The sequence below is a fragment of the Sceloporus undulatus genome, chromosome 6 (assembly GCF_019175285.1).
Source record: "Sceloporus undulatus isolate JIND9_A2432 ecotype Alabama chromosome 6, SceUnd_v1.1, whole genome shotgun sequence".
Lineage (NCBI taxonomy): Eukaryota > Metazoa > Chordata > Lepidosauria > Squamata > Phrynosomatidae > Sceloporus > Sceloporus undulatus.
Window position 1 is genome coordinate 117470716 of NC_056527.1, and position 14950 is coordinate 117485665.

Sequence of the window (14950 nt, forward strand, 5' to 3'; positions counted from 1 at the left end):
TATACATCCTCCCAAAACTATGAATGTCACCATAGCTTCTCAAAGAGAGGTGGGCCAAGTGTGGCTGGTAGCCCTGGGACCCACCAGTCCTCCAAAATCTCTTAATCCCCACCATTAAAAAAATATTAGTGTGATTTTGGGGAAATCCTCCCCCCCCCTAAAAAAAAATCATGCAATGAAACTGAGGAGACTTTCAGAAACTGTATTGGGCCTGAAATCAACATTTCAAGACTCAGGAGAGAGAAAGGGAGGTACGGAATTAAACATGGATGGATAGGAGGGTCGACTCACCATCCACCATGTCAGCCTTTTCCATGTCCCCCTGTCCATGGGGATCTGTCCCCTCAGCCCTTACCGCAGGGGTGTCATTTGTTACGATAGTAACCTAGTAAAGAAGGGTTAAAGAAACAAAGATATCAAAGAGGAACCTTAAGAAAAAGAAAAGAAACCCTGGGGTTTAGCTGGAAACAGAAAAAGAAATAGTTTTTGTGGGTTTTTTGGGCTATGCATATATCCCACTCACTTCTACGCCAGCATTCTCTGAAGATGCCAGCCACAGATGTCGGTGAAACGTCAGGAACAAACACTTCTGGAACATGGCCACATAGTCTGAAAAACCCACAAAAAACTATGGATGCCGGCCATGAAAGCCTTCGACTTCATATTAGAAAAAAAAAAATCCTATTCATGCAAACCACCAACCAGAGCCTGGTCCAAAAGGGCCGACATTGAATAGCAAAAGAACTCTGGACCCAGAAATTGTTTTGAAAATCAGAACCAATGTGAGCTCAGAGTCCTTACACAAATCATCCATTCCTTGCTACCCTTTATTTCACCAACATAACTGAAGGGAGTCAGTTTGTTGTTACTTTTGGTTAAACTGTTAGGAAACAGAAGTTGTTGGGGGTTGATCCAACTCTTCTTCCTTCCCACCCCCCGCCGAAAGGGATTTGAAGACAAACTCTCCAGCGAGGACCTTTGTGGAACCTTCTGGAGCAAATGTTCAGCTGTGGAATTAGCAGCTGAGCAACCTTGCCATAATGTCTTCCTTTGAGATCAATGGAGAAAAGATGAAAGCATGCATCCGCCACTTGCTGTATCCAATCATCCCTGATGGTCTTCCTGTGCTTTTTCCCCCATTCCTAGGTCCTTACCTGTTCACATTGGCCGTAGAGGTCAATGAGGACATAGCAGGGGCTGGGGATGTCTTGCGCGGCCACTCCCTGGTCCATACCGTTGACGTAGAGGTGGAGGCAGTTGCTGGAATCCACAAGGAGACCCAACACTGTCCCCTCAGGACAAGTGTCCAGGTTGGGGCCGTAGCTCTCACAGATCTGCAGCCAGGAAAGAAGACAGATACTATGGAAATTTGAGATTTAGTTTTGTGAGGTATTTTGCCCTCACTGTCAGGGATTCCTGGTGCCACAACAAACTGCAAATCCCAGAACTCCATAGCATCGAGCCATCCAAGTCAAAGTGATGTCAAACTGTTTCATTTCTGCAGTGTGGTAGCAGCCTTGATGTTTCGATGGAATCTCTTTTCTTGTAATTTGAATCTCCAGTCTCTGGAGCAGAAGAAAACAAGCGTGCTCCATCTTCGACATCACATCTCTTTAGATATTTAAAGACGGCCCTATCAAGCCACCGCAGTCTTCTCCATTGAAACATACCCAGCTCCCTAAGTTATTTGTCATAGGGCTTCATTTTCTGTTCTTTTTCTCACCTTCTTTCTGTCCTTCTGCTCCCCAGCAGCTCTTACCTTGAGTGAGTTGTGGAAGACCGAGTCTCGCTGCAGCAGCCACGTGGAGCGTTTGAGGGAGCAGGCTGTGGCCGGGAAATTGAGCCGCTCAGGATTGCTGCCAATGACCCCCAGGGAGAGCGAGGAGGTCCACTGCTGATTCAGAGAATCTATCTGGAACTGGAAGAGAAGATACCAGATGTGAGCAAAGAGGTTTTGGCCATACAAGAGGGGTGCAAAACCCACTGTAATCTCTCCCACAGTACAGACTTTCTTAACTTTCAATGGCTGAGAACATTCCTTTTGGGCAGGTCCTCTATCCATCTTCAAGTCATGCCTATATTTATAGGTGACATGCTAATCGCTTTTGAGGAAGAAAAATGTTGAGCCTTATGACTAATCATACTTCCTTTCTAGAAAGGAACTAGTCATCTGCAGCAACTCACATTAAATCACCTCTTTTCTAGGAGCTGATATCCAGGGCCATGAATGGTCTGGGAACATTTACACCAAAGAACATGTTTATTTTAATTTTTTAAGGGGAAGTGGGGAAAGAATTCTTCTTCTTCGCATCCACTGGTCACAACCCAAAGGTCCTTTTTCATGCTACAGGCTTCCTTCTAGGGAACTACTGTCACTGTGTGTCTTCGGCAGAACTTCAATATATGGCAGCCCTCTCCTAGGCTTTTCTTGACAAGTGGTACATCTACACTGTAGAAATAACGTGACACCACATTTAAGTGCTATAACTCCATTCTATGGAATCCTGGGGTTTGTAGTTTTACAACCTCCTTAGTATTCCCTGACAAAGAGTGCTGGTACCTCACAAAACTACAACACTCAGGATTCTGTAGGATGGAGCCATGGCAGTTAAAGTGGTGTCAAATTGCTTATTTCTGCCCAAGATTTCTTCAGAGGTAATTTGCCACAGCCATTCTCTGAGGTGGAGAGAATGTGACTTGCTCAAGGGCACCCGGTGGGTTTTGATGGTAGAGCAGGGGTTCGAATCCTGGTCTCCCAGTGTCCTGATCCAACATTTGGACCACTTCACCACATTGGCCCTTCTGTAGCTAGGGAACTAGTTAAATAAAATGGCTGGCTGCCTGCCCAAATAGGAAGCAGCAAGCCTTCACATGGTCTTCCTGGCCCCCGGCTAACCTGAAAGAGCTGCTGCTGAGGGAGAGGCTGGGCCACCACCACAATGCCCTGGTTGTAGCTTGAGACGCGGGTGGCTGTCAGGTTGCCATTGGAGAGGAGGATGTTCTTCCCATGGTTTTCAAGAAACTCCATGGCGGAGGTCACTGCGGGCGTTTCGTTTTCACCCTGAAGGAGAGGAGGAAATGTATGTTGACTTTGAGTGTGAGTCAAGGGGCAGGAAGAGAGAGAAAGGGAGACACAGGGGACAGCCCACCAGAAACTGAGAACTGACTACTTTCAAGCACTCACCGGGGTGGGCTCTTCCTCTTCCTCTTCCTCGCTGTAGGGCTCTGAGGTAACCGAGGGGGGCTTAGTGCCATCTGTCTCTTCCAACACAGTGGAACTGACGATGGAAACGGACGTGACCCGACCGTAGAGGTCCAAAACCACATAGACATTCTGTGGAGACGCAGAGAGAGAGAGAAATTACAGTGAGTCTTCCACATTTGCTGGGGTTAGGAGTGCAGGACTCCCGTGGAGGGAAAACACAAATAAAAACTACTTTTTTTAACCTGAGAGAACTGAACTCTAATGAATCTCTAGGTCCTTCAGTACAACTCTATGGGCAACATCAGGTGGAAGGTGACCACAGAATTGCGCTAGAGGACCTAAATTGCCCAGAGAAGTGTTTTCTCTAGGAATCTGAAGGTCCTCCAGGGTGGCTCTATGGTCAACTTCCAGCAGAGCTGTGCTGGAGGACCTAGAGATTCCTAGAAAGAACATATTAATGAAACCTGTGAATAATCAAATCTGCAGAAGTCAAATCTGCAAATGTGGAGGGCTGACTATACATGCTGGAGGATAAAGGAGCTGTGGAAGGAACCCCCCTTTCTTGGAATAGCTGTTCTTATCCTTTGACAGTGCTTGGAAAAGTTCCTTTTTTGCAGGACACCTCACCTTGGCCACGCCTGTGGCCGCTGGCCCCATGTCTTCTCCATCAATCAAGATGTGCATGGTGTCATCAGTGCAACGTTTCACACCCACGCGACTCCCAACCTGGAAGGACACAGCAGAACTGGGTTTTAGTCAAAGTTTATTTATTAATAAAAGATATTTCTGCTCCACCCAACATCTGAAGAACTTAGGACATCACACAAGGAGAATTAATACCAACAGTTTAAAACAATGAAAATAATGTAACTATTTAGCCTTTTCTACAATTTTAATCTAGTGATTTGTTGAATATGCTTGCAACCTATCTATATAATTTTAATTTCATCTGAAACTGAATAAATTCTTTATATTGTAGCCCACCCTAATACCTCATGATAAGAAAGAAGGCAGGACAAAAATATTTCGATAAAATGAGGAAATAAATAAGATTTCCAGGTAATTCTCAGCTTTACTCCACTGACCTGTTGAAGGGATCTTGGCATCTTGAAAACTCTTACACAGCTAAACTGGGGAGGTGGGGTCAACCTACTAACAGGCCTTTGGCTCCACCACACTCACCCCGAGGCGTTCCAGTGAGCAGCCGTAATTCTGCTTCTGAAGGATCCCGTTCCGCCGCACCTCAGAGCCCGTCACCAGCCAAGTCACCTTGGAACGCAGCTCTAGGACAGAAGCCGGCAGACCCGTGACTGTATAAGGGGCATCCAAGGGTAGCAGGGTGGTCAGGCCCACATGGACAGATCCCGACCATTTCTCGTCCAGTTCATCAATTTTCACCTAGAGGGAAGGGAAGAAGCAGGGCTTGAGAAGCTGAAAGGAAGCCAGGTGAGGGCGAATCCAAGGGTATGTGCATACAGTCAGACTTCCACATTCACAAGGAGTAGGGGACAGGATTCTCATGAAAATGCAAAGAACCTGACTATCTTTACCTTCCCCACCACCACCAAACATGCATGCTACAGAAGACAGTTCTCCGCTACTGCTGTAAAAATCTCCATCAGTGTAGTCATCTTTCTCAAGGAGTAGGAAGAGAAGGACAATATCACTGAAGGAGATTTTTGTAGCAGCCGGAACAGGACCAGGACCAGGACAGTAGTAGCTCATCCTACCCATCCTCATCCTCCTCTGTTTCCTTTTCCACCAACAGTCCTAACCCATTAGTCCCTTTGACACCATGTGTCACTCTAAGGTTGCCTCTTCGGGACCTCTGTCACTTCTACTGTTATCCATGAGCATAAGTGTGCCTGCAGGTCACCTGTGGATGTATGGCAACCTCATGAATTTTGGAGGGATTTCTTAGGCAAGGAATCTCAGATATGGTTTTGCCAGTTCCTTCCTCTGAAACAGAGCCTAGAGCGCCTGGGTTTTGTTGACAGTCTCCCATCCATGTAGCAACTAGGACTGACCCTAGGATGCCTTGAGGGCATTTAGGCCCCATTCTTACCACATATAAATTTTATTCACCTTGGATTATGTCTTCCTAACTCATTTTCTTTAAAGCTAAACACCCTCAACACCTTCTCCTCACAAGTGAGTTGCTCTTACTCTTTCCTTATTTCTCTTCCCTTCTCCAGCACCTTTTCCAGCTCTACAATAGCCTCTTCACTCAAACAACTACACCATGCTGGCTCCTTCTACACCTCTCCTTACCTCAAAGATTTCATCCGTCTTCAACTCCTTCATACTGAAGACAATGCCGTGACAGTAACTGGCCACCCGCATTGCCCTGCAGCCGTCGTCCTGGAAAGCCACATTCTTGCCACAGCTGCTGTGGAAGCGGTGAGCGACCCCAGGCACTGGAAGGGACAGAAAAAGGAAAAAACAAACACACCATGGATCCATTAGTCTACTGGACACTTTTAAGATTGGGAGACGCAAAAGGCAGCCCTTGGACAAGTTAGCAGAATGCTGGCAATGTGACGACGTTAACACTTCCTTATAACCTCTAAAGTGGACATCTCCTTTTAGATGAATATTTATTAAACTTTTAGCTGTACTTTGTTATAAATCTATGCTGTAAGCCTCCCTGAGAGCCTAAATATCCTAAAATACCAGTTCCTGTCTGATCTTGGAAGCTAAGCAGGGTCAGCCTTGGAGGGGAGATTGCCAAGAAATCCCAAGTATTGTAGGCTATATTTCAGAGGAAGGAACTGGCAAATCACCTCTGAATATTCCTTGCCTAAGAAAACTCTAGGAAATTCACGGAGTCACCATACAATGGCAGACATACATATGCATCCTCCACAAGCCTCCTTTGGCCCCATGTTAGCAGAAAGGCAGAAAATGAAATAGAATAATAAAATGAAAGGTTGCAAGCCTTTATCTGCAGTGCCTGATTTCTTAGACATCTGCTATCACTATCTATATTGGTTTACTGCACCAAGAGGGTTTTTGGCCTGAAAGTATGAAAATGTCTACAAATACCACAGATTTTCCTAATGCAAAATTAGTCTAGTTTTTAAAAGTTTAAATCTGAAGTAACTATCTCCTTTCAAGCTAGATAACCAGTTAGACTGAGGCCTATACATTATATACTCTCCCCCTTTCCCTTCCCCCTTGCCTTTTTAAATTTTTTTATATTTGCATTTTTTTAAAAACTGAGTAAAAAATAAGATAAAAGTTGAAAAAGGGGGGCAATGCAAGGACTTTTTGGCCTCTCACCTGGCGAGTGAATAGGGAATGACTTCTCTGTGATGTTGCTGGTAGACAGGCTGTTGTCCATGGGTCCAGTGGCACTGGTGATGGACACCTGGACGCACTGGCCATATAGATCAACCACAGCATACACATCTGTGCCAGAGCAATGAAGAGGAAAAAAGAGGGTAAGAGAAGAATGGGGTTGGTACAAAATGCAAGATTCCAATAGTTCAGCCTTTTCAGTCCATGTACAAACATCTTACTTCATCATCATGGTACACTTATTTGGCAATCAGTTTCAACAGGAAGCACTCTAAAGGGCTAAAAGGAGGCCAACATTACATTGGCCCCAGAGTTTGCAAAAGGACTTTTTTTCAACAATTTTTTCACAATTATTTTTTAATAACTGAACTTCAGGGCCCTTGGGGCTCTCTTCGTGCTTTATCATCTAAATCAGTGGCTCCCAAACTTTGGTCCTCCAGATGTTTTTGGACTTCAGGTCCCAGAATTCCTGACTGCTGGCAAAGCTTGCTGGGGCTTCTGGGTGTTGAAATCCAAGATTCCTGGAGGACCAAAGATTGGGAACTGCTGGTTGACATGCTATGGTCTTTACCTTTCCCTGGGGGCAACCCTGAGCAGGCCACCCCCTGGTCAACGCCATTGATGAAGTAGTGCAAGTCACCCTTGGCTGTACGCATCATGCCAATGCGTGATCCCGTGGTCAGTGAGTCCAAGTCACAGCCATAGTTGTTGCGCATGGTGTTCCCGTCTTGCATGATAGCTGTGCCACTGGAAAAGAGGGAGGAAAAACGGTTCTCCATGCCCCCTCCTCAACTGTGAGCATTAATAAATTGATGGCCAACCACAAGATACACCAAGAGCTTTCTTCAAACTAATGTGTGGCCCTGCATGTGCAAAACAGCTTCAACAGTGCGCGCACACACACACACACACACACACACACCCACCCAATCACAGCAAACGGGCAACTAGTCCAGGATTCTGGTTCCGACCCAACTTGCCCCTAGGATTAAGCCCATAAAGTGGAATAATTTCCCCAACTTTCTTCTGCTGATTCCCAAATCCTTGTGAAAGAAGGTAGCTTTCACTGAGTCAGAAGCTGTCGTGTTTCTTGAACCCAATACAGCCAACTCTGACCTGCACCAGTGGCAACTCTCCATGGTTTCAGGTAGTGTAGAACAGGGGAAGCTGTTCTTACACAATGACATCAGACCCTTGGTCAACCTGGCATAGCATCAGAACAGTACATTCAGACCCTATATTACATGAAGGATGTACAGTGGTGCCTCGGGTTACGAAATTAATTCGTTCCGTGGCACCGTTCGTAACCCGAAAAGCCTTCGTAAGCCGAATTGCCAAATGGCGCTAATGGGGAAAAGCCGCGATTCCGTGTGAAAAAGCTGAAAAAAGCACCAAAAGTTTTTTCGTAACCCGAAAAAACATTCGTAACCCGAAACAATAATTCCCTATGGGATTTTTTCGTATCCCGAAAATTTCGTAACCTGGGTATTTCGTATCCCGAGGTACCACTGTATTTTTGGTTCCTACATGTAATATAAAATTCACGTATAATCTGGAACGCTATTTTTTATTTACATGAAATGAGTGATAGGGTGGTCTCTGTAGGCATTTTAAGGCCCTAAGGCATGATTCTATGGTATGCTTCTGCCTGAAGTTAACCATAGAGTCATACTGGAGGTTCTAGAAATGCCTAGAAAAGTGTTTTCTCCAGGAATTTTGAAGTCTCCAGTGTGATTCTACGGTCAACCTCTGGAAGAAGCATACTATAGAAATGTACTGAAGGACCTACAAAATGCCTAGAAAGAACATATTTTTTGGTTGCATATAACTGAATCCTATTACAGCAAGCTTGCGTTGTATGGGGTCCACCTGTACTCCCTCTCTGATCCTCTTCACACGTTTTTCATACTAGTAGGGCTATTGCCAGATTAAACTATCTTTATTAGTTGTACACCAGAGGAAATTTCAGCAGGGATTGCTCATCATGCAACAAACAATTCCCTCCTCTTTGCAACCACTAATGGCACAGGCATCCTTTCTGGTTTCCACCCTGGCAACCCTCTCTCTTACCAATTACAGCCTCCCCCCAGTCATTTACCTCAGCATCCACGTGTCGTAATCAATATCCGTCATCGTGTTGGGGAACTCAAGGTCCTCTGGACGGATAGCAGTTACACCTGAGAGAGAGGAGGAGGAGAGGAAGAAAAAGAAATAGCCATGGAGGAAAAGCCCTTCTGGAGAAATGAGACTGCCACCCATTTTGGCTTCACCTCCTCCATCCCTCACCTGCTTCAATGGAGCCAGACCAGCGGTCCACCATCTTCTGAATGACTATTTCAAAGAGCTCCCCATCTCGGAGAGGCCTATAATGAAATAATGGGAGAAAGGTTAAGAAACATGCCCATGTTGGGTTTGGTCCAAGGGTGTCCACTGGGATGTGGCCAGACAGCATTGTGAACCTCTCAACACATGCAGTGCAATGGAGAAAGCCACCCCCAGTTGGTTCCTCAGAAACCAAGTGAAGAAAAACTAAAAGGTTTGTTCAGATATAAGAGTAAACTACTGTTTAGTATTAAAGGGACAACCCTAGCCTCCCTCCTTTGTCTCTACTCCTTAGTTCAGAGGTGAGAATGGATAACTTATTTTGTAGCCTCTGAGGAAAGCTTCAAAGTTTATGCTGGGCTAAAAAGCATTGGACATATTCTAGTTTATCAAAATAAGCTCAACGGAGCATTTAAGACTGGTTTGTTATTTTTGTGGATACCTAGCAATTTGTTAGAATTTCAGGATCTGTTCTCAACAGAAAGAGGGCTGACTAGGAACTCTTAAATCAAAAAATGGAAATGGTTACTAAATCTGAAGACTACAAAGGCTTCCACCCAAAAACAGTGTATGGTTTTAGGACAGGGATGATCTCAGAGAACCACCTGACCCCATTTTCAATTCCCTGGAGTTTTAAAGTTCTGTGGCAAAACTGTGGTGGGTTGTTGCTTTGGCTGACCTGAAGTCATAACACATCATTTCCTTTCAGGCCATTTGGGGGGGGGTGTCAGGGTGGAGAACCACTCCAAACAGCATTTTAGAGCCCCATGAAAGGTTTTAATATCTGTTTTCATGTATTTTTCTATCCAAACCATTTGATTTTCAATTGGAAAAATGGGAGGATCAGCAGGTGTCCCAAAGGATAAACTGGATGCCCTAAAAGGGGTTACATATGGCCTCCACATACATGACCTGTTATAAAGGTAGCAACACAGACACAAACACAAGAGGCTGTCCTGCCCAGACCCTAGACATCCACTGACCGGTTTGAAATGACGATAGCATCATTGAATTCACTCCGGCAGTTCTGGCGCAGTGCTGTGCGGCCGCCATTTGTTATGACAGCGTTGTTGCCATGCAGGTGGTGGAAGCGCAGGTCGCTCCCGGAGGCAATGGAGGAAGGGCTGCTGGGGGAGAGCTGATTGTTCCCCTCCGAGAGATCATCAGGAAGTGGAAGCAGGTCTGCAGGGGAGAAGTGAAGAGGGGTGAACATGTTAGCAAAAGAATTCAGTGCTCCTCTGGATCTTGCCGCTGAGATTCTGCTCCTCTGGTCCTCAGGGCAAAGGGGAAGAATCTCAGTGCAAGAGCACAGTCTTGAAAAGTGTATTATTTTGCATTTCTATGCTGCCTTTCTCCCAGAAAGGGACTCAAAGCAACTCATGGATAAAATTGTTTAAAAGATTTACAATAAAAATTTAAAAACAATTAAAACCATCTAGCTATAAATTACTTTAAATATATTTTGTTGTTGTATGCCTTCAAATCATTTTTGATCTACTGCAAGCTGAATGCGAATCTATCACAAGGTTTTCTTGTCACATTTCATCAGAAGGGGTTTGCCATTGCCATCCCATGAAGCTGAGAGTGTGTGACTTGCCCAAGGTCACCAGTGGGGTTTTATGTTTGAGCGGGGAATTGAATCTTGATCTCCAGAGTCATAGTCCAACACTCAAACCACTATGCCACGCTGGCTCTACTTAACATACTTAAAAGATGCCTTTTCAAGGAAAAAAAAGTTCAACCCTATTTTTAGCTAGAAAAAAAAACCTCAGGGACTCCAGAGGCATGGAGGGACATAAAAAGAGCTTTGGGGACCAGACTCCATCACGGCCATCCCAGGTTAATCCAGCTTCCTTCATTACCTGTGTCATCCATTATGGTTGCTTGGGCCGCCTGGCCATACAGGTCCACGACGGCGTAGATGTTTGGTGGGACGTTCCAGGCAGCCGGTCCCTGTGCCACACCGTTGACAAAAAAGTGCAGTGTCCCATCCTCCTTCCGCACCACACCCACAGTGTCACCTGCCTGAGGTTGAGGGAGAAAGACATTGCTTCAGACAGGGTATGGGGGGCAGGAGTGAAATGAAACAAAGAGGGATACTCCAAGAACTTCTCTAAGACACCCCACATCAAGCCCTTCTGAGGCTGGGGGAGGTGAGTGTTGCCTCTGCACATCCAGAGGTTTCCCACCTCTTGTCAAATTAAACCCCGATCCCATTCATGCAACCAAGAGATAGATTTTACCTGCTTTCCAACAGCTCCCACCAAACTCACTTTCAGGCGGTCCAGGTTGTGTCCATATTCATCCAAGATGGTTGTTCCGTTGTGCATCACCCCATTTCCTGTCATCATCCACGTGCCTGTGGAAAGGAAACAGATTTAAGGAACACCCCAAAAAGTTATTGTCACCAAGGGAGGAAGACTGTTTTGACTTAGTGAAACACCTCCTCAAGAAAATGGTCAATCTGTACAAGATATTTCACACTTCAGGATGTCTTTTGTGAAAAACGCATTTGCACAAAAGGCCTCAGATTTGGAGGGGTTGGCAATAAAAACAATGTATGAGCACAGAAAGCGATTATTTTTCACAAACCCCACTGTCTCCCAGATAATATATACTGTTTACAGCATAGAAAGTGTTTTCTGATTTTAAAAACTTTTTGTTTAACATTAACAAACTAGTTTTTCAAGGAAAAAGTCAGAAAGGTCTAAAAAGTCATTGATGTTAAAGATTCTTGTCTTTAATGTCAAAATGCCGTTCCTGCCACTATCCCCTGGGAAGCAGCGATGATGGCGTGGGGTCTCACCTGACCGCAGGTTGGTCATGGTAGAAGGCAGCTGCAGGTATGTCGGGTTGTGGGTGGTGACACCAATCTCAATGGAGCCGGCCCATTTGTCCACCATCTTGTCAATGCGCACCTGGAATACCTCACCATTGCGGAGCGACCGGTTGCTCAGGACTACCCCATGATTGAAATCATCAGTCGCACTGCAGAAGGAGATACAAGGTGGTTCATTATTGTCCTGGAGATGATGAAAGTCAGAGGACCCACGCAGCCAGGGCTGACAGGCTGTTCCACCTGAGGAACACTACTTAGAAATGCACAGATGTCTTTATCTAGACAGAACAAAAAATGGTCTTCGCTTCCTTCTGTCTCACTAGCAAATTTGGCTGTAATGTCATGGAATATTCACAAACATTACAGCCAGTCAGGATAATGGCAACAAAACAGACACAGTCTACCTTCCATGAGGCACTGAAAGGTTAATTTGGCCAACTGACATGTCTTTATCCTATAGAATCCTGATATTTGTAGTTTGGGGAGGCAACAGCACTCTTTAGCAGATAATAATAATAATAATAATAAAATTTTTATTTATATGCCGCCCTTCCTCCGATCAGGGCGGCTTACAACATATTTAAAAATACAAACAGTTACAATAAAAACACATTAAAAGCAAACCAACAATAAAGCCCCAAAGCCCAACCTCTTGGCCACGAAAGAGAGGAGGGAGGCCCACAGGATATTTACTCGGGGAATGCCTGTTGGAATAGGAAGGTTTTAAGGTCCTTCCTAAATTGGGCCAGGGTAGTGGACGAGCGGAGCTCTGTGGGCAGCGCATTCCAAAGGGCTGGGGCAGCTATGGAAAACGTCCTCCGAGTGGTGGAGACTAGTCTACCCCAGGCACCTTCAGTAGCTGCTGCCCAGACGTTCTGAGGGTGCGAGGCGGAATGTACGGGGTAGATAAGGCTAAAGTGCTTGTAAAACTACAAATCCTAGGATTCTACAGGTTGGGGCTATAACACTTAAAGTGGTGCCAAGCTGCATTTATTACAAATATACAATTTATTACAAATATATTACAAATATAGAGGCACCCCAGGAGAGAAACTGCGCCTGGGAACTAGACCAGGGGATGTTTGCTGCTGGTTGGGGATGGGATAGGGGCAGAGAAGACAAAGGCAGTTTGACTGAAGGATGGCAAACTGCAGAACAGGTCCAGAGCTGTAAGTCTCTAAATAAAGAAAACACCATATTCTGAAGGAAAAAGGGGGAATAAAACACATACTGGGGCCGCAGTGCAGTGCGTCCTTCATTGATGATGGCAGCCTTTTGCCCACAATTTGGGTGGAATAGGAGACGTTCTGGCTCCGGCTCATTCCCCACAGCATCAATAGCACGGCGTCCCACGTCTGGAGAGAGGGCCCTCATGATAGCATTGTTGCGTCGAAGGCGGTCACTGTGGTTGTGGTTGTGGACAATGGTGACCTTGACAGCCATTCCATAGAGATCCACAACACCGTAGACAACTAGTGGGGTGAGGGCGGTGGCCACACCTGGAAGGAAAAGAGGAACAAATGGAGCATGACCCGGGCCCCACAAACGGGAAAGGGAAGAGCCACACAGAGCAAATGGCCTTACAGTGGATCACACAGGGCCAGACAGTTTCAACCCATACTGATCCATCAAGGACCTTGAATCACTCGGCTAAGCTTTCATGACTCGCATCTTTGCCCCAATCTCAATATCACTGCCGAGTCGGCCATCTTTGCCTTTGTGCATGTTCCCCAACACAACTTCTGTCGTCTTCTCTTTGCTAATCTCCAGTTTACCCACATTCAAACCCAGAAGCCTTAGTTGTGGAACTCCAAAACATTGGAAAGACCAAAGGTTAAAGAACTCCTCATGTACATACAGGTTGAGTCTCCTTTGCCCAGAACTCCAAAATACCCCAAAATTGTCTACAAGGGACGGTGAGATAGTGACACCTTTGCTTTCTGATTGTTCAGTATACACAAACATTGTTTCATACACAAAATTATTTAAAATATTATGTATAAAATTATCTTCAGCTTCTGTGTATAAGGTGTATATGAAACATATACTGTATGAATTTTATGTGTAGACTCCGGTCCTATCTCTAAGATTTCTCATTATCTACATACAAATATTCCAAAATCCAAAAACCCTGAAATCCAAAACTATTTTGATGCCCAGCATTTTGGATAAGGGAGATTCAACCTGTACCACCATTTCTGCATCTGAATGGTTCATTTGTAACCCGTTCTAACCAATCCAAGAACAGCCCCCCATGTTGTCCTTTCTGTCAATGACAAAAGCAGCCATGTTACAGAACTTTCTCAAACATTGCAGTCATTCAAGGAGAAGGTGTGAGCAACAGAATGTAGACAAACACTCGACCTTCTGTGAGGGCAATGAAGGGTCATTTGGCCAAGAGAAAAGAGAACCTAGTCCTGAAAACGTTTGCTGCTGGCCAGGGGTGGGAGACAGGATCAGAGTGACTGAATTCTATGTTGTTCTTTTCTGTTTATGAAACAGCCTCCGATCCACCCACCCCTCCCCTCTCTTGAAGATGCACAAGTTTGCATGGCCCTGCACCATTGCTCTAATCTTGAAAATCACCACCATAGTTTCTACTTTAAAAGTTTCTAGATCTCATGAGTGTGCCCACCTTGGTCAATACCATTGATGTAAAAGTGAAGAGCATTGTTGGACTTCCTGGTCAAGCCAATGTGGTCTCCCTCCTGTGGAAACACAGAAGTAGTGTGGGACATTTGTGCTGGTGGGAGGATTACAAGAAGTTGAGGAGGCACCCATACTGGGGGCAGGAGTCACAGTGGCGAGAAAAGAAGCACCAGAACAGGAAGGTCCTGCTTACCTGCAGCTCATCCAGACTGAACTCACAGTATTCCCTTCTTGTTCCTTTGCCATTAGTGAGGATGCCACAGCCACTCATCATGATGGTTCCTGGGGAGGGGAGAACCACCAAGAAAAAGGCTGTCAGAGAGGGGAAACAGAAGCAGGTACCCTTCCAACCATCCAGGCTTTTCCATTTGATAGCATCAAAGCTTATCATCAAGGATCTCACTCAAGAGGTGTATCTAGTACCTTTGACACCTGCTGCGGATAATTTTTTAAACTCACACCCTTCCTCTCTACAACAGTAATTGGCCACTGGTGTGGGTGAGCAGTTCTTGCTACCCGATAGCCTCTTCAGGCCTTCCAGAGCTGTTTACCGCCTGCCCAGCAGAGCTGTTGGACATGGACAGCACTCCTTCCCACCAGCACACTGGATGACGTCCCCCGTTTGAGGACTCACC

The 14950-nt window shown here is 45.5% G+C and overlaps 1 protein-coding gene across 2 annotated transcripts in view; it reads right to left on the minus strand.

Annotated features, from left to right (window-relative positions):
• NEURL4 (neuralized E3 ubiquitin protein ligase 4) overlaps nt 1–14950 on the minus strand; it is a 38506-nt gene that overhangs the window by 5643 nt on the left and 17913 nt on the right. For both annotated transcript variants that reach the window (XM_042473560.1, XM_042473561.1), the window contains 19 exons: nt 14509–14597; nt 14302–14374; nt 12898–13165; nt 11634–11815; nt 11101–11186; nt 10690–10852; nt 9811–10009; nt 8792–8868; nt 8604–8682; nt 7077–7252; nt 6488–6616; nt 5477–5622; nt 4388–4603; nt 3833–3931; nt 3185–3334; nt 2897–3061; nt 1760–1918; nt 1155–1334; nt 292–385 (listed from right to left, as the gene is read on the minus strand). In XM_042473560.1, the coding sequence (XP_042329494.1) occupies nt 292–385; nt 1155–1334; nt 1760–1918; nt 2897–3061; nt 3185–3334; nt 3833–3931; nt 4388–4603; nt 5477–5622; nt 6488–6616; nt 7077–7252; nt 8604–8682; nt 8792–8868; nt 9811–10009; nt 10690–10852; nt 11101–11186; nt 11634–11815; nt 12898–13165; nt 14302–14374; nt 14509–14597 (2730 nt within the window). The remainder of the gene's footprint in view (nt 1–291; nt 386–1154; nt 1335–1759; nt 1919–2896; nt 3062–3184; nt 3335–3832; nt 3932–4387; nt 4604–5476; nt 5623–6487; nt 6617–7076; nt 7253–8603; nt 8683–8791; nt 8869–9810; nt 10010–10689; nt 10853–11100; nt 11187–11633; nt 11816–12897; nt 13166–14301; nt 14375–14508; nt 14598–14950) is intronic.